Source organism: Euprymna scolopes, chromosome 19 (assembly GCF_053919585.1).
Source record: "Euprymna scolopes isolate OS-2025 chromosome 19, ASM5391958v1, whole genome shotgun sequence".
Lineage (NCBI taxonomy): Eukaryota > Metazoa > Mollusca > Cephalopoda > Sepiida > Sepiolidae > Euprymna > Euprymna scolopes.
Genome location: NC_136500.1, coordinates 100027494 through 100054560, shown reverse-complemented (window position 1 = coordinate 100054560; position 27067 = coordinate 100027494). Strand labels below are relative to the sequence as shown.

Here is a 27067-nt window from a genome sequence, read left to right as displayed (position 1 = left end):
AATATACTTCCGACTTACTTGGAAGTATATTTTAATCCTTCCCATACCCCATATTATTGGTAAATACATGTTATATAATTGTATGTATATATTAGTTCACACGAATTCCCATCTGCTTTTTTATTTTACTCGTATATCCCCGAATATTTGCTCTTCCATAACAATTTAATTCGTTTTTTTTTTGTAATTTCTGTGAGATACAAACAATTAACTCCTGATGAGTTTGCTGGCGAAAGGGTCCTTAGGGGTTTTCAGTATATTATTTTTAAAGCGTTATATAGGTTTTGTACCGTTTAAAAGTTATATATATATATATATATATATATATATATATATATACACATATATATATATATATATATATATATATATATATATACATACATATATATATATGTACATACACCCATACACTTACACACACTATATATAATGGATTACATACCATTACCATACCACTTCTTAATCGTTGTTATTGAAGAAACAGAATCGGATTAACAGTTATCAAGTCACTGATTTGCCTGAACAGTACTTTTCCGATCAGAAGATAATGCTTTATACAAACTCGACATTCAGATTTGTCTGTTGTTCTGAAAGTTGACAACAGTAGCTTCACTAAAATATTTAAACTAAAATACTGTTGGGCATAAATTGCAGAACGTACATTTTGGAGTAGTTCTTTATGAAAGTCATATGGACTTCGTATTTGTCGCGCCGTTTAACTTCTTTAGTAATGCATTATTTCGTATAGTTACTTGCATATCATAAGAAAGGTAGACTAATTTTTTTATTATTTTATTAACTATGTTCTCTTATTGAAATATAGCAAGTAGAAATTCGTAGATATTCTATTATTATAACTCTAGGTCTAATTTAATATTAATTTTGTTTTCAATTTTATAACTATTCGCCAGAAACTTTTGCATAATTCCGAAAAAGTTCAAGGCGGACAGAAAACGATTATATTTGTTTGTATCAGGTCTGAGTTTCTTCCAGACTCTAATTTGTGTCATGCTAATTTACATATGTGTTTTAAACGTTTGTTGTCGAGGCAATCACAATGATTTAGTTTTGAATGCTTATCTTTTCTGCATACACTTGCTTCTGTTAAAAGGTTTATTGTCGAGTTAATATAATGTTTACTTTAAACAAACAAAAATTAAGCATGTGAGTATGATTGCAGTATTAACTGATTTTGTATGTGTATTAATGTGTAATTGATACTTGTCGTGTGTTACTTATTGAGTTATACACGTTTCTTTACATTTACACCGGTTTTTGTTCACTTTTAAAACTTTTCTATTGCCCTTGATGCTGTGAACATTTAATAATGATCAATATCATTCGAATATACGTCCCCACTGTTACTATCTATGTATTATTTGGATTAATCGGACTAGAGTTCTTGAGTGTTATTTGCATAACGTTTCTGTCGATGCAAAGCCCGACTCTCTCAAATGCACAAGTCGCCATTTTCTCTTGCCAAAACGCAACTTATACACTAAGGAAGTTCCAAGGTTGTATATCCTGAACAGGATTACTACTTTTCTATAAAAACGAAGATAAGTTTAAACAGAATGGTGTTAAAAATGTATTCTTTTATTTAACTTTACTCGAATTTCTTAGTTATCAATTTTAATAAATTGCATTGTGAAAAATAAATCCTAAACAATTATATATTTAGTATAATTACAAATAAAATCAAATCTAACAGAATACAGATGGGAATTTTAATGAACAACGAATAATTAATTTAAAAATTTTGCTTGTAAAAGTATAACTACCAAAGTGCATTTATTTTCTTTGAAAAAAAAAGTAAGTCATTTAAATAGATTATTTCACAGAATTTTATGACTTAGCTTAAATTAATATGTGATTTCTCACGTTAAAACAATATGCACTTATATATAAATCGATGCGGCCAAAAACATATAGTATATATATATATATATTTCTGTGAAAATATATTTTCTTATAATATATACCAATCCTTATTTAAGAAGCTCAATACATTGAGTAATTACAGAGCAATGTAGTGAACAAATGGCGAAAGTCTATATTTCAAAGTTCATGATGTTGACTATCTAATAATTTATTCCTTTAATTCAGTTGACATTTACAATTCTTGGAACACAACCTGGCAAATTAAATTCCTTCAATCTGTTTTTAACTGTAGAAAGAGGACACTGTTTAACACGATTACACTGTTATTAGATTTGGTGAGCCGTTTCGAATCTGCTTTTGAGGCTGCAGATCTTGATAGCAGTGTCTTCCCTGTAAGAAGTAACTCTAGGACGACCAGATATAGGGGCATCACGAACACTGCCTGTGTTTTGGTGCTTTTGCACAGTAATTCGTGCCGTTTTCTCGTCATATTTCAATCTGCAGCTGATTTCCCGATTGAATAAAACAGAGATCTGGGGATTAAAGAGACACTCGAGATATATGAACTAAATGTTACGTTGTATAACTTAAGAACAAAAACAATTACGATTAGAGATGCCAAAATGTGGATATTTTACGATTAGAGATGGTAAAATGAAGATATTTTACGCTGCTTTGCAGCTCATTTTTGCTGCAGAGTTCCTTTTTGCCTTCTGGATTTGAAGCATATTTTTTTAAATTGATGTGAATACTAGGATACTTCAATTAAAAGTCAAAGATGAACAGGTAAAATTATAGAAGAATATAAGGCGAATCAAATGAGGTATAGATTGTTTAAACAGTTACATTAAATTTCGTTAAAATTTGCGGTTTTAGAAAATATGACAAGAGCGGATTTTCTTTTTGGCGGCAATATATATATATATATATATATATATATATATATATATATATTATTTGGGGTAAACAGTTACATATATTCGCTACAAATAGCCATTTGTTTCAATCAAAGAGACTTCATCAGGTGACCTAGAACCTCTCGACGCCAAAAAGAAAAATGAAAAATGGGATAGATTAGAGAGAAATTAAATAAGAAAATTGGAGCTCTTCAAAAAAAGTATAAAAAGTTCATACGAAGTTTATAAAAAAATTACGAGCTCTGTAAAAAAGAGGATAGAAAAAAAAAAGAAAAAATCGCATTAAGACCTATTGGAAGATTATATATATACTAGCATGGGTGACCGACGTTGCCCGGGTGTTTGGCGGTGTATGCTGAGCAAAACCAAAAAAAAAAAAAAGATCAATTTTTTAAAACTTTGACCGCTATTGTGCCCCCTTCAGATTTATTGTTTTGGGCTCAAATCGAGTTATTAAGTAAGATACATGTCCAAGAAACCTATATTTAAAATTGTCGGAGGAGTTTGGTAGAGTTCTCACAGGTTAAATCGTTGAATTTTTACCCCTTAACAGCCAAATTTCTGTCCGAAAACCGATCACAAAGATTTTCCCAAATCTAAGTACCCTGTATATTAAATTTCGAGTCTGTACACTGAAAATTGACAGAGTTATTGACAAGGAAAATGTACACAGACAGACAGACACACGTATACACAGACACATAGACACGTCCACTTTTACAGATATACTAGCATTTCAGCTCGGCGTTGCCCGGATGTTTGGAGGTGTATGCTCAGCAATAAAAAAAAAAGGTCAATTTTTTTAATTTGACCCCTATCATGACCCCTTAAAATTTATTATTTTGGGTTCAAATCGAGTTATTAAGTTAGATCCATGTACATTTCCCTACGAAATAACCCTGTCATTTTTAGTCTACAGACTCGAAATTTGATATACGGGGTATTGAGATTTGGGAAAATCGTTGCGATCGGTTTTCGGCCAGAAAGTTGGCTGTTAAGGGATCAAAGTTCAACGATTTGACCTTTGAGAACTCTACCAAACTCCCCCGACAATTTCGCGTCTAAACAGATGATATTTTAGATATAGGTTCCTTGGACATGGGTCTAACTTAATAACTTGATTTGAGCACAAAACAATAATTGTTAAGGGGTCATAATAGGGGTCAAAGTTTAAAAAAATTGACCAAATTATTGGTAAACATTCAATCACATCGATTTTCCAAAATCTCAGTACCCTGTATATCAAATTTCGAGTCTGTTGACTAAAAATTTACAAAGTTATTGCGTAGGGAAATGTACACAGACACACACACACACACACACAGACATGCACTTTCACTTATATATATATATATATATATATATATATATATATATATATATATGTGTGTGTGTGTGTGTGTGTGTGTGTGTGTGGTAAAACTGGTAATTAGTAAAAACCTGGAGAGTGCTCAATACTATTGCAATGCAAATATGTGTTTTAATTTTTAATTTCCGTTTTATCTGTTTGGTTGCATATGTTTCGAATGGTGGACCATGTTTACGATCCAACAGTCTCGTCTGACCTTACAGAAATAGTTGTTAGTATTTGGAAGAAGTTTCTTAGAAGAAATACGAAAAAAAAGGTGGTGGTAGGAGATAATAAGGGGGAGGGAGACGGGTATTGACAATATGTCAGTTTTGACGGTTAAAATACATTAGATTGTATTGCGTGTGTGGGGGTAGCAAATTCATGTTGCCGTTGGTGGAGATATATCGATATAGGGGGGTGGAGGTGGAGAGAGGATGGCAAAGAAAAAAGAGAGGGGGTTAGGGGAGGAGGGGGAGGAGTTTCACTTTTAGGTTTTAAATTTTGACTGCTTTTTGCTTGTTCAGCAAGGTATATGAAGTAGATGAGAGAGAGAGAAAGAAAGAGAGAGAGAAAGGGCTTGTGTAGGTGTCATGTGTTTGACAAGTACAAGGTTCCATTTAAAATTTTCGTAGTCACTATAAGTCGACTCGTTCATTTCAGTTGACAATGAGTTGTTTTTAGGTAGTTAAGGATTAATACATACGCTTACGCACGCGCAGATACGCATACATACACATACATATGTGCATTTCTACACATCCATATACAGACACATACGCACATACACATATATATATAAATAATGCATATTCAGACATATCTGCATCTATATGCAGACATACACACATACACACAACTCTTATACACATATACATACTCACATATATACGTAGACATATATACACATATATGCATATATAAACACACACACCTACCTATATACATATACATGGGGATATAGATCTCCGGTAAGAAGTAGATGTACATATACATACATACATACACACATATGTACCCATATACACGTATATACAATTACATAAATAAAAACAAAAAGCAACCACAGAATTCGCGAATAAGCCTGACGAATCCTATAGTTGGATGAAACGCAGAATATTCAGTGTAGCTTAATCGCCATATATATTTTATAAATTACTAACTGAGATACACACACACACACACACACACACATATATATATATATATATATATATAGACATGTGTATATTTATACTAAGTAAATAAAGTAAAGTTAGGATAAATAAATAATAATAAATAAATAAGTAAATACATGGGTGTAGTCAATAATCCGAGGTTAGGTAGACGTATCGTATCAATCATATATATATATATATATATATATATATATATATGATTGCTTTTTCTTGATAGAAATTTTCCATATCCTCAATTAAGTGTTGTTCGGCTGTGTGCACGTAGGTGACTTTTTAATCCAGCTTTATTCCTATATCAAAGTACATATATGACATTAAACTTTCCTTCTCGTTTAGGTGTTCGCATAATAATATTGTTAATCCTCGAATGTCGTGTCAGGTTACTCCTAGACTTGCAGATTAGACCACAAATGTGACAAAAATTGATTCAAGAACAGTTGTATGCAATGTTTGTACATGCATAACTTCAAATATATGTTTGGTTCAACGATATATTCCGCAGGCACGTTTAGTCATGTCTGAGCATTTCCATCTTATACGTTTCTGCGGCAAAATGATTTGCTGATGTGATTCGGGGTTTATTTTCTGTTCAAGTAACTGGCGAAAGTTTCGTCTGAGATTGCTCATAATTTTCTCCTGAGATTGCTCGTAATTTTCTTCTGAGATTGCTCATAATTTTCTCCTGAGATTGCTCATAATTTTCGGATTGTCGACTTTACATTCTCGATGACACTGTCGTTGTAGTTTGACAAATGCAATACTTTTGGGGGGCATAATTCATATGTTTAGTTCTTAATAGTAATCGAAAGCAAAAATACAAAACTAAGATGCTGAAAATTAACTAAAATCGAATGTAAAGACTGCAACTAATAAACTCGTATTTGTTGTGTAACGTGAAAAAAATTATAGAACATAATATTGATGATTATCATATGTTAAGAGTTATATTTGTCATAGAGGATCTACCATTTAAGCAAGCCTAAAATGAACTAGCACAGTTTTCTTTTCAACTAATTAAGTTTGTTATTGCTAGATAGCAGTTATATATATATATATATATACTAGCAAAAGTACCCATCGTTGACTGGGTTCAAAACAGCCTACAGAAAATGGACTGTGATTGATGAAAGTATGATAGGTTATGAAAAAGAGGGGGTTGTAAAGAGATAAGTTTTGATACACAAAAATTTAACCCTACGCAAAATATGATGAAAGTAAAGATAATTTTCGCGAAAATATATTTTTTATATCAACTTTGTTTCCATTCGTAGTCAAGAGTAACTAACAAAATGATGTTTCCTTACAAAGAGAAAATGTTATATACATAATAATATAAATATACAAGAAATAAATGTTACCATAGTCAATAAAAGTTGCTTTTATGGTAGAAAAGTTCATTGGATTGTATTTTTAAGTAGTTTGTAAAAAAAACTTTTTTTTTTTAATTCACGAACCGGTTTAAAAAAAATCAAAATGGCAGCGACTTTGAAATGGAGAGCCCCGTTTTCAATTTGAAGGAGGGGCACCTGAGCATTCTGTGTTAACAATTTAAGAGAGTTCCGTCAACGTAAGGAATATTTATAAACATATTTTAATGTTTTCCATTATTTTGTGTCTGAAGAATATTCGATTATGGCATGTGTAGTTTATATAAAAATTCATTTAAGCAGTTATCGCCTCAAATTTCGTTTTAATTTCGATCCTCTGAAATTATTTCAAGTAAAGAGCATTAAAAACTATTTCAAAACAAAATAAAAACATGAACTGAACTTTTATTGACTATAGTAACATTTATTTCTTGTATATTTATTTTTTCGGGTAGTCGTTTGTTGACTTTTCTGCTAAACACTCTTACTAAATAATATCGACGAAATATCGAAAAACAAAGAAACAAAAACAGTTTGAAAAAAAATGAAGCTTTACTTACTTTAGTAAAATAATCCGAAACAGCAAAATGGGATATGAAAAAAGTAATTACTTTAGTTTTTTAAAGCAAAGAATCGATATAAATATGAATAAGTAGAAAATGGAGTCCTTTACAAGCAGAGCAGCTTCGTTTCAGTTTTACAGTATTGAACGGTGTAGTATTGCGCCGTCGGATTCAGGGTTGTAATATTTCAATGTAAAGAACACGAAGAAAGGGTTGTAATCAACTGAATTCCTTCTAGTATACTGCCAAAAAAGCTTAAACAGATATATAAATAAAAAGGTTATGTAAATGTTTTTAAAAAGACACGTAATCACGCGAGTAGGATGTTTTCCTTCTTTTGACAAGATAACAAGTAAGGGCCTTATTTTTTATTATTTATCTATTTATCTATTTTTGAAAGAGTGCCACGTGCAAGTGGAGAAGGAAAAAAAACAGAGTTATGCAAAATTTGTGTCGAGAATTGTCTAAAGTTGCGACTTTTTTTTTGGCTTTCACTTTAATAAGAACGTGAATTTATGAGGTGAATTTATTCGACACAATATGATTCAACTCAAAAAAATAAATAAAAGCTAACGTGAATTAAGATTAAAGTTAAGGTGTTATTGTGGACCGTCACCCCTTTAAAAAAAACCTTGTTAAACTTTGTGACATATTTACATTCTATAGAGACCAGGCGCGAACGAACACCCAATAATTTTATTATACCATATTTCTTCAAATTGAAACATAATTATCAAAGTATACTTACGCAAATAAATACGGAAAGTCTTTGTTAAATTTTGTGCCATATTTCCATGGAGTACAGGCGCGAACGCAGACCCCACAATTTTATTATACCATCCCTATTTAAGTTGAAACATACTTATCAAAGTATTCTTATGTGCAGCTATATCAAAAACCCTTGTAAACGTTTTTTTTTTCATTTTTATATCCATACTTTGGTCAGGCGCGAACGAAGACCCCACAATTTTTATGAACCATCGTTCTGCCAGATCAAACATACACATTCCTGAACCTCGATACATCTATTATAATTATATGCAATCAGTTTTTTAAAATAGTCAACCATATAGGAGCCTAATCGTGACCAGATACACACACAAATACACACACAGACGTTCAGCTTCATATTATATATATATATATATATATATATATATATATGTATATGTAACAAGCCAAAAATAATATGGTCCTCCAACTATTTTGGCTATTTTCCTAACATCAGAGTAAATCAGGCAAATTACACCGAATGCAAACGATGCATTAAGTTGAATTAGGTACCATTCAAAACCCCGATTTAGACAGTATGAATTTTTGGAGGAAAATAAAAATTACCCCCAAAGGGATGTTTTTTACCCCTATAATACTCAGAGGCTCAAGCCCCACAATTTTCTCTGGGTAAAATATTACGTTTCCAAAGGTATATTCATATGGTCTTTCTTTTGGGTAATTTTCAGCAAAATCTGAGGCTTGGAAAAGATTCTATTGTGAGAACAATTATCAAGATGAGATTGATAGTCAAAACAATCAAAATCAATACCAATCCTCATCCCCCCAAAAAAATTCAAAGCAATTTATCTAACCGAAACGCCTCAAATTTATAGAAATTTTGTTCAAATGAAAAGCAAGTAATACTGATAATTTTTGTTATTAAATTTAAAAAAAAAATGAATAATTTGCCGGATTGTCTCGTTAATTCCTATTTCAGTTACAAATTCTTTAGAGTGAAATGATTTTGGAATTTCTTCCAAATAAATAATCTTAAAACAAATTATAACCATGGTTGTAGTAGTAGTAGTAGTAGTAGTAGTAGTAATAATAATAATGATAATAATAAGATTAATAATAATAATAATAATAATAATAATAATAATAATACACTCGTGACAGAAAACTCTTTTAAAGAAACCAACAAAATGTGAGTTTATGTCTTTAAAAAAAAAGTGAAATGTTACTTCGAATTCATTTCAGAAAACAGTCTTTGTTTCGATATAAACGTATAATTCTGTTTGTCAATTCAAATTTAATGAAAATTCTCTAAAAATGACGGGCGACTAGCGCGAAAAAAAAAGGGGGAACTCTTTATTCTTTTTGGCAAAGACAGGCAGCCTGTTTGCGCATGTGGATATGTGTATACATATATACATGTGTGTATGTTTGTACTAGAAAGGACTGTTTCCACCCTCTCCTAAACCTTACCCTTTACTGACCAACGACTTGGCATTTAACTCAACAGGGAAGGTATTAGTACACTCGTGACAGAAAACTCTTTTAAAGAAACCAACGAAATGTGAGTCTTTAAAAAAACAAAAAAGAAACTTAAATGTTACTTCGAATTCATTTCAGATACTGTCTTTGTTTTGATATAAACGTATAATTCTGTTTGTCAATTCAAATTTAATGAAAATCCTCTAAAAATGAATGCAAAAATATCCAGCCGGCGACAGGCGAATTATCTAGTTAAATGTTAGTTCGAATTTAAACCAAACTTTTTACTGATATTGACGTAGAAATTTGCCCCGCCTTTGAACGAGGGAATTAAATACTGCCAAAGTGGAGGAGAAAATTGCCCTCCTCCTTTTTTCTTATACATTTCCAGCGGCTAAACAGTATGGTGTAAGGTAGACCTATCTTCAAACGCCCTCTTTCAGAGCATGATATTCGACTTTTACTAAGTAGAATACTTAGTTATTTATTTATTTTTTAATTTTTTATTAGTATTTATTTTATTTTTATTTTTTTTATTTATTTATTTATTTATTTTTTCTTCATTTATTTATTTATTTTTTTTTTGTCCCATATGTATGTGTGATAGTGCACGATACCTCTTGGATACACAGGAGCTTTACACTATCCCTGCATCAGAACCACAGGTAAAACAATTCTGGGCTCGGTGTTGCTACAAACACCAAAATATGAAAAATGTCAATTACAAATAATCCAAAACCATGGGACCCAGAAGAAAGATCTGGATGTCATGATCGGCATGTGCTCCTTCGGTAGCCAGCATGGGGGATCCGGTCATCATCCTGCGAATGTTGGCCAACTTTCTAGTTTCAGAAACTCAAATGACATGGATGCTGAACAGGTAAGCATAACCTCTAATTTCAGGAAACAAAATGATACCGAACAAACACAGCACAGCCATGACAACGTTCAAACTGGAAAAACCGAAGAAAACAATTTTATACATTTTTAGGCAGGATCACCAACGTAATAGATAATGCAATGAAAACATGGAGACTGGAATTGACAGCTGATGGACAACACATAACAGAAATTAACATACAAAGAGGCATCTTCCAAGGAGATTCACTATCACCACTACTGTTCATCATAGCCATGATGCCCTTGAACAGTATTCTGAGAAAGTGCCAAGCCGGATACAAGTTCTCCAATACAGAGGAAAAATGAATCACCTGATGTACATGGACGATCTGAAACTTTTTGCAAGGACCAAAAAGGAGATACTAATTAACACTACCAGGATCTTCAGCCAAGATATCCAAATGGAATTTGGAATGGAAAAGTGCGCACAACTAGTTATAAGAAAGTGAAAACTGGAAACGACAGAAGGCATGGAACTACCCAACCAAACAGAAATGAGGGCACTAGAGAAACAAGACAACTATAAATGCTTGGGAATTCTGGAAGCGGACACCATCAGAGCAACAGAAATGAAAGAGAAAATTGGAAAGGAATACCTCAGGAGAACAAGAAAACTCATGGAAACGAAATTATATAGCAGAAACCTAATAAAAGGTATAAATACATGGCCAGTATCACTAGTAAGATATTCTGGGCCGTTTATAGAGTGTACAAAAGAAGAACTGAGACAACTCGATCAGAAAACCAGGAAACTCATGGCCATGCATAATGCACTACACCCAAAGGACGATATTGACAGACTCTACGTGAAAAGGAAAGACTGCGGGAGAGGACTGATTTGTATAGAAGACTGTGTGAATGACACGAAAAAAGGACTAGAAAAATACATAATGCAAAACACTGAAAGGATAATTCTGGCAGCGAGAGACACTGAACCCCCCCCCCCCAGAAAACAGAGAGACAAACGACAAAACGAGAAAAGAGAAATGGGAAGAGAAACACTTCCACGGAAGATTCATAGGATGAGAATAACGAAAACACCTGGACATGGATGCGAAAAGGACATATAAACCGAGAAACTGAATCTCTAATAACTGCAACATAAGATAACTCGATAAGAACCAACCATATCACAGCAAGGATCGATAAAACACAAGAAAACAGCAAATGCAGACTCTTTGGACAGAGAGACAAAACGATAAACCATATAGTAAGTGAATGCAGCAAACTTGGCTAAAAGGAATGCAAAAACAGGCATGACTAATTGGGGAGGGTGTTACACTGGGAATCGTGCAAACGACTGCATTTTGAGCATACAGACAAATGGTACAAGCATAAACCCGCAACAGCACTCGAAAATGAGAACCACAAAACCCTATGGGACATGGACATACAGACAGACAAACCCATCCAAGTAAGAAGACCAGATGTCGTAATAATTAACAAGAAAGAAAAATCCTGTCAAATCGTAGACTTTGCAGTCCCAGCTGACCACGCGGTGAGTATGAAAAAGAAAGAAAAAAAGAGAAACGAATTAAGTACACAAAGCTAGCCAGAGAGTTAAAAGTGATTTGGATGATGAAGAAAATCAAAATAGCACCGATAGGAGCACTAGGAACAATTCCGAAAAACTTCGAAAAAAGAATGTCCGAAATCGGAATCAGCGGAATAACTGCAAAAGTACAACGACTAACGATAATGAAAACAACTGAAATATTAAGGAAAACCCTTGATTGCGGAGAATAATACAAGACAATATAACGAATAAGTGTTACAGGGAAACTGCATATTTACAAATTCTACACCCCCATCATGCATCCTCCCCATTGTTTCATCACCGTTCCCCCCAATAAAAAATGATACCAAGGGCCGAGAAGGGTCAATAAGGACTGAAAGACTGATGAGCGAGCGCCAAACAGACCTCGACTGGACAAGCGTCAAAATAACTGGGAGCTTAGGGAGGCTGAGTGCCACTCAAATTCCAGTATAAACCAATGGCCACTACCACCCAGAAATCAATGGTAAGCTGCTCTTGCGATGATGCAGATTCATTTGCAAATGCTATCGAAGGAGGTGGAGAGAGCTGGACGTCTGGGGAGACTTGTTGTCATTCAGCTTCCAGAGAACACCACAGGTAGCCAATCAGGTCGTTTGTTGACCTGTGTGAAAGCTCCATGTGAGCCAATAATAATAATAATAAGATTAATAAGATTAATAATAATAATAATAATAATAATAATAATAATAATAATAATAATAATAATAATAATAATAATAATTCTGATTTCGTTTATGAACGTCTCTGAAAAGGGATGGGATTCATTTCCAGAGGATTTCCCCCTAATCCCGGCTTCAAGCCAGGAACTTCAAAGATCAAAGGTTTTCCTAAGGATGTTGGTGGTACAGAGGTTTTAAGGCCACCTAAAACATCGGGGATTTGTAGTTTGTTCAATTGTTCTTCCAGACGACTTGATACTACTCCTAGTGTACCAACTACGACCGGAATTATTTGTGTTTTAACCCCGTGTATACGTCTTATCTCCAAGGCCAATGGGGCATAATTGCTCCATTTCTCATTCTCATTCTCTCTCACATTCCTGTCCTAGGGTACTGAGAAGTCTACAATCTGCCAGCTTTTTGAGACCTTCTCAATGTCGACCAAATCCGGACGATTATGTTCCAATTGCTTGGATGTTATGACACTTTTGTCCCACCATACATCTACCTTGCCATCTTCACTTGTTCTCACTTCATGAGGCACCTCTTCAAACCATTTTCCAGCACACTGCACCCCAACCCTCTTACACACCTCCCAATATATCCGGAGTCCCATGCGATCGTGTCTTTTGCGTTAATCTCTCTGCGTCAGTCCACAACACCCTGCTGCAAGGTGCGCAATTGACTCTGAAGTCTTACCACAAATCCGACATTCTGCAGCAACTTCCTCTCCTAGAACCACTTTTTTGAATAAGTGTGTTCCTAATGTCTGCTCTTGTGCTGCATAAACAAAAGCTTCAGTACTCAGCTAGATACCCAGCTCTAAGCCATTGCCATGATCTATCATCAGCCACTTCTGCTATATCCTTGAAGAACCTTCCATGCATTTTATTCCTAGCCAGTTCCTCTGCCATTTCTCTATCCATACGTTTCACATAATCAGCCTTGGTCTCACATACCTCCACTTCATTGGCCACAACCTTAAGCATCCACTCCTCACTTCTAACCACATGCTCCTTCAACGACATCTCATCGGTTCTAACACAATCTTTTACACTTTTCAATCCTCTCCTACCATCTTTCCTCTTTTGATACAGCTTTGCTGCGCTATTTCGAATGTGAAATATACCAAACATTGCTAAAACTTTTCTTGTTTTGATATCTATGGCATACAAATCCTTGTCAACCCATTCTAAAATTCCCGTGCTGTATCTCAAAACACTGACTGCCATGCATTCACCGCTTACATTAGGTTTCCTCCATACAGTTTCGACTTTGCAATTAGTTTCACACTTCTAAGATACTCCTTCCTGACTTTTTTCTTTCATTTCCCTGTTTATGGTACCTAAACCCTCCAGCACTCCCAAATACTTATATCCTGTATCTTCTATTTCTTTCATGATTTCTCTATTTCTTTTCATTTCTACCGAATATTTTCAAATCATCCATAAACAGTAGATGGTTGAGGCGTTTGTCACCAGATCCAAAGTTATACCCCAGTTTTTCTCTCTTCAAGAGGATGCTCAGTGGCATCATAATCATTCCAAAAAGAAGTGGCGATAACGAATCTCCTTGAAACGTTTAATGCCAACCTGCCCCATCTCCTCTTTGTTTGCTGTCAGCACCGTTTTCCATTGAGCTATATTGTCTCCAAAAGCCCTACCACATTTTCAGCAACCATCATCATCAATAGTGTTTCATGTATCCATGAATGAGGAACCATGTCATAAGCCTTTCTGTAATCGATCCATGCTATGCAAATATTCCAGTTAACACTTTCCACATAAATGGCAGACATGTAATTAGTCTATAATTATTGGCATATGTTCTTTTTGCAGGATCTTTCCTAATCAGTGTTATTCCTCCCTTCACAAGCCAATCAGGGACATCTCCCGACTCTACAACCCTTTGCAGAGCAGCAGCTATAGGTGGATAAAGGCATGGGAACTGTTTAAGTCCATCACTCCATCTGGACCAGGTGTCTTCCAGTTTGTTATCCTTCGTATGCCAGCCTTAGCGTCATCGATGGTTATCTCAACGTTCTTCCTGATGCATTTCTGATAGCCTTTCTCTGACCTCTCCCAACCAGCTAGCCTTCTCATTATATCGCCGTTCAACAATCCCACCCCACAACTTCCTTGCATCTTTTGTATTTGGAGTGTTGTTATTTCCCGCCTGTTTACTACCATTTAATTCTTTATACAGCTGGAAAAGGTTGTTCTGCCGAAATGCAACACTTTTTCCAACAAAGTTCCTAATTTTCATACCATCAGTGTGGACCTTCTCTTTCAACATTGTTAGAACGTTCATCGTTCCTTTTTCCAGCAGTCTATACCTCCTTTCAAGCTCGTCCTTGGCTTTCTGTCCTAGTTTAACTTCTTTTATTATTTCTTTGATTCTACCAATATCTTTCCGCAACCGTTTAATACTTTCTTCAAGCTGCCTCTGCCAGTGTGGCCTTCTATCCTTCATTTCTCCTTTTTTCTTCTGTAATAAGCCAAGACAATTCGCAATAACGCATGACGCTGCATACAGAAGCCTGTTAAGTTCTGTAATCGATATATTCTTTCTTATGATGTTGTGAATTACTTCTTGATTTATTTTTCCTCACTTTTCACCTTCCGCCTATCACTACTCTTCATACTTGGAATTTCTATGATATCGTCTTTAAGAAGTACCTCTCCTAACTTCGGAAGTACTTCTTTTTCTACAAAAGTCAAAGTTCGAACTTCATCACCATTTCTCCATACATCTGCTCTTTTTGTCTCAGAGTAAATGATCTCATCTGCCTTAAATCCTTCAAACTCTTTCTCATTACTTCCCCTAACCATAGGATTCCATACCTCCTCAGTTGTCCGCCTCCCATCATCGCTTACATTTCCTTTCTGCAATTCCACTCTCTCAGTTCTTTTATGGGAGCTAGTTTCATCAGTTTTACTTTCGTTATTCATTTCATTCCTAACCATCCATTCAATCTCTTCTCTTGCAATCACTGAAAGTAGGTTGTTATTTTTAATTTGTTTTAACTGGGATACCAAACTCGCGACACTTCTAGCACCTCCTCCTCTCGATTCCCATTCTTCCTTCATTTTTCGGATATATCCACCAGATTTGGTACTTCCACTTCTTACAAAGCATTCCCACAGGACTCTTCTTTCCTCATCCGTCCATGTTTTTTGACATTTTCTGTTCCAACTCCCTTCGTGTCTTGGTACCCTCTCTGGCAATTCTCACTCCCCCTATATCCAACCACATTCTCAGAATTTCGAACAGTTGTATGATGACGACAGGACCCACCCTGTTGACCAGTGGGACACCTACCGGACGTAAGACCATCCCAAGATGTTCTAGCCTCATTCACGTCGTTATTTTCAATATTTTGATTTGATATTCTCTCATAAATGGGGTTAGTGAATTTAAGGTTACACCACCACCGATAGTTTTATCGAGACATTATCTCTAGGTTCCCCACCAAGGTCGAAGATCCCCTCCCGACCTTTTTCCTCCATTACCTTCACTATTTCCATTACCACCACCAACAACAATAGAAATAAAATACACAATTATAATGGAAATACTAATATCGGTAACAAAAACAACAATAGCAATGACAGCAAAAAACAACATCTACCATTATAGCTACAGTAATAATAAAAATATACCACCACTACTACTACCACCACCACCACTACTACTAGTAATAATATTAGTGATAATAGTAATAACCAATAAAGAAAAAAAAAATTTTTTAAATAATAATAATAATAATAATAATAATAATGATGATAATGATAATGATAATAATAAAAATAAAAAATAATAATACGTAGATTAATAATAATAATAATAATAATAATAATAATAATAATAATAATAATTTCAGTTAGAAAAGCTTACTTTGTTGGGTTTTTTTTAACTCCTCTGCCGATGTTGCTTTTGGCCAGAAAAATGTACACAAAAACAGAAACATTAAACATCCAAATATGTGAAAGACAATTCCTCATTTAGCCGTGAATTCAAGTTTTAAATTCTAATTTCAGTTAGAAACGCTTCTCTCCTCCCCCCCCTCTGCTATTTTTTTAAAACTCCGCCACTGATGTTGCTGACGACCGGAAAAATGTACAACCCCCCCCCAGAAACATAAAACATCCGAACATGCGTAAGACAATTCCTTGTTCAACCATGAATCCCAAGTTCAAATTAAAAATTTACTAGTTTCGTTTGCTATTTTTTAAACCCCGCCGCTGTTGTCGCTTTTAGCCGAAAAAATGTACACAAAGACCGAAGCATAAAACATCCGAACATGTGTAAGACAATTCCTTGTTTAACCATGAATTTCAAGTTCAAATTAAAATTTCGGTTAGAAACGCTTATTTGTTTCGTTTGCTATTTTTTAAACTCCGCCGCTGATGTCACTTTTGGCTGGAAAAAATGTACACAAAGACAGAAACATAAAACATCCGAACATTTGTAAGACAATTCCTTGTGATAATAATAATAATAATAATAATAATAATAATAATAATAATAATAATAATAATAATAATAACTTAAAAAGAGTAAGTTATAGCAGGTTTGGCACTTATGTATGGCACGGGCCGAGATACACAACTGAACGACTATAATTACTTTTCAAGGCCTATTGTTTAAAAAAAAGGCCACATTCCAAATGGTAAACAGGTAATTGGTGTTTCTATAATATTTCGAGCGAACGAAATATTGAATTTCACGTAAAAAAAATGGTACCTACGCAATTGTCATGGCGAAAATATAAACATATCCAAAAAGTACAAAAAGCAAGGAGATAGAAAAATAATTATTAATAAAAAAGAAACTTGTGAAGTTGGTGTACACGGGCGAAATGCAACAAAAATAACATGTACGTTTGCATTTTACGACCTGCGCTGAAATAATAACATAAATATTTAGACATCTATTATTTAACATGGGGAGGAGAGGGTGTTTTGTAACTACACTGTACTTTCACCTTACAATTTTATAAAAATGATATCGTAAAACTTGAATTTAACTTATAAATACTATTTAACAAACAGCACGCCATTAAATTCATCAAAATAAAATTTTAAAAATATCATTGTCTCAAAATATAAGCCACTTATGCGCGGTCATTTTGTTTTGTTGTGTTTCATTGAACGACCGATAGAGGGCACAACTTTACAACCTAATTCAACAATGACAATAATTAAAAGTATATTATGTTATAGTTTTACTTTAATTCAAACAATTTTTTTATTAAAATTCTAATTTTCTCTTACCGCGACTTTTTTCCATTAAATTGTTTGAAAAAAATCCAATAATTATTCAATTCAAAAAATGTTTTAAAATTGTTTGAAAACCAAAATCTAATGTTGCCTTAATTTTTATCATAATTCTATTTCCTTACGATGAGTTCCCATTAAATCGTTTTAAAAACATCTAATGTTTCTATTCATTGCCTCCCTGAGTTAGATACAAGGTTTTTATGTGGGGAAAAGAACAAAAATAAAACTTGCCTCAGTCTAGAAGGAAAACCAAGGACAGAAAAGAGGATGTGTACTATCAGAACATATACTACACTTTGCTCCTAGCCAAAATGACAAGTAATGTTACTTTAATTAAAAAAAATGTATTTTTTCAATAAATGTTTTTACAACTATATTTTGATGTATTTTTATACAATAACTTTTGGTTTTCAAGTATTTTCGTGCTATTTTGTTTATTTATTTTGTGTTATTTTGACCAAGAAGAAATTATATTTTATTAAAATTAGACGAGAAAACAATTCAATGAATAAAATAAAATACGCATCAAGTGCGCTTGAAAATCAAATCACAACGTAATAAAAGGAAAATAAACAAATATTTTACTTGTTTGAAATTTATCACAAATATATTTCAGGGCTATACTCCATCTTTAGTGTGTTGTTTTGTTTTTTCTTGCAAATAGACTTCTTTCTCAAACTTTACAACATGGCAAGGAAGAAGAAAAGGGGAAAAGTCACAAAACAATACACTGAAGATGGAGTCTACCTCTAAAATATATTTGTGATAAATTTCAAACAAGTAAAATATTTGTATATTTTCATTATATTACGTTGTGATTTGGCTTTCAAGCGCAATTGACGCGTATTTTATTTTATTCAAATTAAAACAACGTTATTATATGACGCAATTCAATGACTCTTCTTGGTAAATGTAAAGTTTAAGCGTCATGCTCTTTTTAACGTTATTTAGAAACTTGTTATTTAACATGGGAGACGTTTTGCAACTATTCCAAGAAGACAATGGTGTTTTTGCCTATCACAATGGCACTGTCCACATAAGTGCTAAAAAACAATTTTCGTTCAAATTCAACGTAGAAATGATATCCTTCTAGACTGAGGAAATATTTATTTTTGTTCCCATCCCTTTTGTAGAGCTAGATTTTCCCCACGTAAATAACTGACTCTGCCCTCGTGGGGAGGTAAGTAAATAGGAACAATATTTTTACAAAAGGAGAAATAAAAACTTAACAATCAAAGGAAAGAAAAATAAATATTTTATCTGAAACGGAAACAAATAAACTAGAATTTAATAAAATCCACAGTTTTTTTAAAACTCCTTTTTACCCCCTAAGGATGAAACCAGATTCTTCCAGGGCCCAATATTATATTTCCAAATGAATATCCATGCCTTTTGGTAATTTTCAGCAAAATCTAATTGTCGGAATATATTCTATGTACCAAAAAGTCCTATTTTTGGGAATTTTGACCCTTTTTAATCCCCTGGGAACGCAACCAGAATTTTTCCAGGGTAAAATATTCCGTTTTCAGATATATATCATGTGGTCTTGCTTTTGAGTAATTTACCGCAAAATCTAATGATTGGAAAAGATTCTATGTCTTGAAAAGTGTTATTTTTTTTGATTTTGGACTAAAAAAAAGTAAAAACATTTTTGATCGTTTTCGACACCTTGAGGACGCAACCAGAATTTTACCATCATATTACGTTTCCAGATCTATATCTATGTGGTTTTGCTTTTAGGCAATTTTCAGTAACATCTAATGGTCGTAAAAGATTCTACATCCTGAAATGTGCTGTTTTTGTCCTTTGGGGACTAAAAATGACTACGCCTTGGATGATATGAGTAAAAAAGTAACAGAACGGATTTTCCGGGAAAACTCCAATTATCCTCCTTTCGGGTTAAAATGGCTAAAATTGACACTTTTGAAAAATTAATGCCATGAATTTTTATAAAGCTTTCTGAAAAGTTGTAACTGATTTCTATATAATTTTGTTTGTCTATACTTCGCGATAACTCTTGGGTGTACCCCAGGGGATCTTTTAGGGCTAATAAAAACATTCTATTTTTCGAAGTATTTTACTATATTTGTCCAAAATTTTCTGTCTATGTCTATTTAGCAGTTTTGCATGGTGCTGAGTTCAAATTTCAATTGGGGACTTTGGGGGGAGGGGAGGAGGAGAGCAAATGATGGACTTAGTCATTTCTATTTTTGCATGGTGCAGAACTCAAATTTACATATGTTAAGGTCTAAAACTGCACCGTTTGTTCATATTCACCAGGATTGAACGTCCCATGTGGACTTTCGGGACTAAAAGGGGGGGAGCAAATGCTGAACCAAGCCATTTTTTATGCCTCGTTCATTGTGCACTTTTGGGGGACCATGCATGCTTCACTTGTTATACTTTGGATATGGCTATATAAAAGTAAAAACTATTCTGCCTAGGAGAGGGAAGACGATACTTATATATATATATATATATATATATATATATATATATATATATATATATATATATATATATAATTGGACTGGGTACACGGAGTTGCCCGGCATTGCCCGGCGTAGACAAGCAGGCTCGAACCTTTACCGCGAAGGAGGAAAAGAACGTGAAAAAAAAAGTGACGTCCTTTCCGTTGCGTCCATTACCAAACAATAAGTGGTGAATGTTTAAATTAAGACTAGTCAATCGAAAAGAGGGGATGACTTTTTAAAATATCGGCGAAAAAAACGACCCCTCCTTGTAGCAAAACAGCCCAGTTAAGAGTGAAGAAATTAATGTTTTTAACCAGTTTTTCGATATTTGTCGTCCGAAGGGTCGCGTTGCAAACCGATACCGATCTCCTGAAAATCCGTCGCTTCTGTCGAATGTTTAGACAGATATGCAAACATGCATACATGCATACATTTAAACCGACAGGTGAGATTTATATAATAGATATACATTATTATACATTATATATATATATATATATATATATATATATATATATATATATATATATATATATATATATATGTATTAGTAGTATACCTACACACCTAAAGCAAGAATATTCTCTCTGTTTTGTTTAAGGCTCCTAAAATTCATACTGGAATTGTCCATAGAAAAATATTTTCAAATGTAAGTGCTGAGTAATGATCAATTCTAACTAGCTGTCTTTTGGAGGTTGAAGCTTCAATCCTCAGCAAAGACTGCAATTACAAACTACTGTATTTGTACCAGATCATGGCTGATAAAAAGAAAACAAGATACCCCTATCCAGAAATCTCTGGAAATTTCATAGTTCAAAGAGACACATTTTAAGACGGTCCGAGGTTATATCAGCTGAAGTCTAGTGATATCAACAACTAAGTAATCTAAATAATTTAGCAGCTGATTTTATTTGTAGTTTTTTAACATTTTCTTCTTATTCAAAAATCTATATTATGTTTCTCTTCCGTTTCACTTTTTTTCGGAAACTATTGAATGATCTGCCTGAATTTTTGTGTGGACCTTTGTTATGATGAGGCGGAGCGAACTCTGTATTATGGTATATATTCCATGAATAGTTATTAGGGATTTATAGAATTATTCAATGCAAAATTAAGCACACATTTAACTATATTCTATCATTAATTTAATATAAAAAACTAATTCTAATAACTTTGCCAGACTTTAATGCCTGATTTTAATTTCTAACTAGAAATATATTATTCTAAAATAAAAAGGTATTTCAATCAGACAAGAGATTGTAAAACTTTGTTGAATACATGCATAAAGTGGCAACAATAATTTTCATTAGTAAAAACAATTTTATTCTTCCTAATTTTACCGTTCTAGAATATTTAATTATTCTACCATTTCATATTTTTGTTTACATTGGTTTTCAAAATAATTATAAAATAAAACTGATTTGCAGATTCAAGCAATGTTTTTAAAAATGTTTCATATTCTGCGTCGCATATTAATGACTAAGTTCCATTCCAAAATTAGATTTCATAAGAAACTGCAATCCCAATAAAGATTACCATTGTCATTACCATTAATTTGAATGTGCATGCGCATATTCAAATTAAAAAAATATATCATATATAAAATCTGTTTAAATTGATTGCAGAAAATAAGGATTTTGTTGTTTTCAAATCGAATGATGTAACACGTTTTATTTGAAACTAGCATTTCAGCCCAACGTTACACGGGTCTTTGGATGTGTGTGTTGAGCAAAAAAAAAAAAAAAGTGGTAGTAGGAAGGCAAGCCCGAACCCGTACCGCGAAACAGGGAGAGAACGGGGGGAAAACCCCGATGTCTTTGCTGTTACGACCACAGCCAAACCGGATGTGAGTCATGTTTTAATTAGGCTAGACAACTGAAAAGAAGAGGATGACCTTAAAAGATATCGACAAAAAAGGCGACTCCCTCCTGTAGAAAAGTGCCCAGTTGAAGGTGAAGATATTAATTTTTTTAGCCAATTCTTCGACATTTGTCGTCCGAAAGGTCGAACTTAAAAACAATACTGATCTTGTCAAAATCCGTCGCCTCTGTCCAAGGTTTTATGCAAACATACATACATACATACATACATACATACATTTATATGTTGGTAACTAAAAATTTTCGACCCATACCGATTAAAAAGCTTGGAATATCTCTCAATACCCTTTATGTAAAATTTCAAATGTTTCGACCAGAAATTGTCTTGGTAATTTAGCAGAGACCGCAGAGGTCAAATTTGTTAAACTTTGACCCCTATGATGACCCCTTAAAATTTATTGTTTTGGGCTCAAATAAAGTTATTAAGTAAGATCCATGTCCAAGGAATCTATATCTAAAATTTCAATTGTTTATAACGAAAATTGTTGGGGGAGTTTGGTAGAGTTCTCAAAGGTCAAATCGTTGAACTTTGACCCCTTAACATCCAAATTTCTGGCCGAAAACGGATTAGAAATATTTCATCAAATCTCAGTACACTGTATATGAAAGAGGTATTGCGTAGAGAAATGTACACACACACAGACGTTCACTTTTATAGATATACTAGCATTTCAGCGGGCGTTGCCCGGGTGTTTGGAGGTGTATATTGAGCATAAAAATAAATAAATAAAAAAGCAGCCAATTTTTTTAAAAATTTGACCCCTTTTATGACCCATTAACATTTACTGTTTTGGGCTCAAATTAAATTATTAAGTTAGATCCATGTACAAGGAACCTATATCTAAAATTTCAAGTGTTTAGACCCCAAATTGTCGAAGGGGTTTGGTAGAGTTCTTAAAGGTCAAATCGTTAAACTTTGACCCCTTGATCGCCAAATTTCTGGTGGAAACCGATCACATCGATTTTCCCAAACCTCAGTTCTCTGTATATTAAATTTCGAGTCTGTAGACTTTAAATTGACACAGTTATTGCGTAAGGAAATGTATACACGCAGACACGCGGACAGACAGATACAGAGACACGTTCACTTTTATAGATATATAGATACATAAATATATATGGAATCATTTTTGTGTTTACTATAAACTTTTTACGCAAATATTATGCAAGTATAAATCATTTAGAATATCTGAATCAATATAATTACAGGTAATTGTTAACTAAAGATGAGTATTCCGTTAAAAAACCGAAGCAACTAATAGGGAATTAATTAAAATGAATGTTTAAAAGAATATGCAAATTAGCTTGATCGTTTGCTAGTGAATGCAATTCGACAACCAAGATATAAGAAAACTGTATTTTCTTTTTAAATAAATAGAAAAGATGGTCATTAATATAAATATCGATACACACAAAAGAAAACCTAATTTTGTAGGAGTATAGACTACCATTTCAGCCCGGCGTTAGCCAGGTGTTTACAGGCGTATGTTGAGCAAAAAAATAAATAAAAAGCGGTCAATTGAACTTTTTAAAATAAAATTTCATGTAGTTCCGTAACAACAGATGAAAAACGACCTGAATCTACAAAAACAATCGTTGGTAACAGTTAGGATTTTGAAATGTTATTTTTCAGAACAAAGTTGAGCTGAAACAGCGGGTGTCCAAATTAAATAAATGCGATTACGATCAGAAATAAAAATGGGGATTGAAGAGAGAGAGAGAATTACACAAAGAAAAGTCCTATCGACCATGTGTGCGTGAAAGAGAGAGAGAGAGGGAGGGAAGGGGAAGAGAGAGAGAAGGAAGAATGAAGAGATAAAGAAGAAAAATAGGAGAGAAGTTATTAAATATATTTTATTTCAAATTATGCGCTCATAAAAAGGAAGAAAAAGACAAAGTGCTTTAAATATTGTGAAAAATATCACAGGAAATTGACACAGAAACAGTGGGGAAAACGAGAAAAACTAAGAATGTAAAAACAATCTAGAAGAGAAAAGTCTTATTTTGTATGTAAAAAGAAGGGGAAAAATTGTGAGTTTTTTAAAACTTGTAATCACTTACACACATGCAGAGATGAACGCTGGAATAGAAGGAAGGAAATGGATATGGTTTCTGTTTATTTTGTCGCCACAACAATTATATTTTAACAAGCACAGCAATTATTTTTTGTGTTGTACTTTTAAAACATAATTGTTTATTCTAAACTGTTTAGTATGAAAAAGTAAAAAACGAGGAGCGAAGGCGACATAATGTTTTCTGTTCTTTTGTGTTCGGTAGGTTGTATTATTTTTTTAGTTTTTTCTTGCATGAGACAAGTAAGCAGGTGTTTTAGAATGATTACATGACCATGTGTCAGCCAATTAAGTAGAAGTGAAATCGAGCCAATAGTGAATGTTGCTTTTTTTGCAACTAAAAGTGTGCGAGGCTCGAAATAAAAGTAAACTAATAGAACATTTGTGAAAGATTAAGTTGAGTCGTTACGAATGTGTAAAATTTGAATACCCGGAAACATCGTATGAATGTAACTTTTAATGCAGAAGGTCAGTAAGAAAAATGTTGAACATTGTCAGGATTGATCGGAGCCTGTTTGAGTCTTTGGAATAACCTAACTCTTTAAACGCCATGTATATTATTGGAATAATCTCGCCTCTTTTAGCGCCATTACTGTGGGACGATTATTGTCCAAAATAGAGCCCGTGTTGAGGCAAGTTTCGTACATGTAATGATCACACAAAAAGGGAGTGAAAGTTAGACAAAGATCCTGAGTGCTTCGGAGATAAAAGAAGTCACACTGACATTGGTAGTAAAAGTAGCTTACAGACAATTAAATGGCGGAACGAAATGAAAATATAAAGATACTAATTGGAGATTTCTCTTTTAAAGCTTTGGTTTTCTATAACTTTTTAATTAGTACACAGAACAACGGTTAGTTTGCAACATGAAGGGGTTTTCCAGTGGACGAACCAAAAATGAAATAAAAAATGACTGTAAACTTGTATGCAAACTGTACTACTGACTTGGAAAATGATGATAATATTATTCTATATTTTTATATTTCCTTTGTATAATGCATTAAAACTGCTAAACACATCGATTCTTAATAATTTCATAATCCACAATGTTTCACGTAAATCTTCACGACCCAACTTAATGAAGGAGATATGATATTACTTAAGGTTTAAATCGTTGTATAAATCAATGCAATATATTTAAATATGGTTCTGTATTTATTACGAATTAATATTTGTATTTTTGTATACTTTTTCAGATCATCCGCACAACAAAATACAATGACCGGAAACAATAACGCATGGGATTATTTACGGACGATTCACCAGTTCAAAGCTGATGGAAGCAAATACAGTTTAGGTTCTGTACAAAATTTGAATTCTGTTGAAAAATGATTTTAAACTTTTTACAATACATTTGTTTTTATAACATATGTTTGAACAAGACATTTAATTGAAATTTCTCAATATACATTATTGAATAAGACATTTAAAATATTTTTTCTGAAATGATACTAAAATCAGATATTTATCCTGAAAATATTTAATAAGAGAAAAGGGTAATTTTTTAGTAGATTTAAACGGAAAACTAAAGCACAGTATTGGAAGTAACGCAAGATGGAATCTGAATCAAACGGATCGTATTCATTAGTGACTGATGTATACAATGAAACCTTCGTTTTGGGGAATCTCACGAATGTCGTACAGAATGTGTACGGCAAAACGGCTATGGCGATTTTGAATATTATCCTCGTGATTTCGAACAGTCTCATCTGTGCCACGGGTCTTTTTGGCAATTGTTTGGTCATCTACGTTGTAACTATGTTCTCCAAAATGAAAACCGTGACGAACACCTACATCCTGAATTTGGCCATTGCAGATGTGTTCTTCTTGATCAGCATCCCTTTCCTCATCACTACTTCGATTTACGGTTCATGGTTGTTTGGGTTTTTCATTTGTAAACTCTATTTCTTATTAGTATCCATTAATAGTTTCACTGGAGTATTCACACTTACTGTAATGAGCGCTGACCGTTACTTAGCCGTGTGTCATCCTTTACAATCAATGTCAATGCGCACACCAAAAGTGGCGCTGATAATCATCATTTGCATCTGGCTATCGTCAATCTTCATCATGTTGCCTGTGCTTATGTATACAACGACGGTGCCGAGTTCAAGAGATCCACGGCTTGAAACATGTGCAATGGCCTGGCCCGAGGACCAGCCCCTTTCTCCAGATAAAGCATTTATTTGGTATAATTTTTTATTTTCATACGCTATTCCATGTAGCTTAATTTCTTTTTTTTACTTTGGTGTTGTAATGCGCCTACGTTCTTCTGGACCAGTGAAAAAATCAATCGAGAAAAAGAAATCACAGAAAAGGGTGACACGAATGGTACTCAGCGTAATACTGGTTTATATAATTTGCTGGCTTCCTTATTGGGTATTCCAATTGGATCTCGCTGTCCGTGAACCTGAACCACCGACTTTGTGGCGAATTGTGATGTTTCAGGCATTTAACCTCATGACATATGCTAATAGCATGCTCAATCCACTTTTATATAATTTTTTAAGTGATAATTTCCGAAAGAGCTTTGCAAAAGCATTTAAATGTGTGAATCGTTTCGAAGCAAATCGTTCTCTGAGAACCGAAAATAGTGTCTATCCGAAAGGCAAAGATGGCTACTCACAAACAACCACCGTCGACAAACACGAGCTGACCAATTACACCAATTGTATAATGCGCCAGAAATCGCATGATGAAGGAATCAATATTGAATCACAAACTAAAAACATTATTTTCTCCACTTCTGCATTCGATGAAAAAGCAGAAAACAC

General features: G+C 33.6%; 1 protein-coding gene across 1 annotated transcript in view; it reads left to right on the top strand.

Annotated features, from left to right (window-relative positions):
* LOC145239856 (somatostatin receptor type 5-like) overlaps positions 1-27067 on the top strand; it is a 38295-nt gene that overhangs the window by 10911 nt on the left and 317 nt on the right. The window contains exon 2 of the mRNA XM_080103417.1: positions 25490-27067. This exon is cut by the window's right edge and continues 317 nt beyond it. Within this exon, the coding sequence (XP_079959543.1) occupies positions 25848-27067 (1220 nt within the window). The 5' untranslated portion in view covers positions 25490-25847. The remainder of the gene's footprint in view (positions 1-25489) is intronic.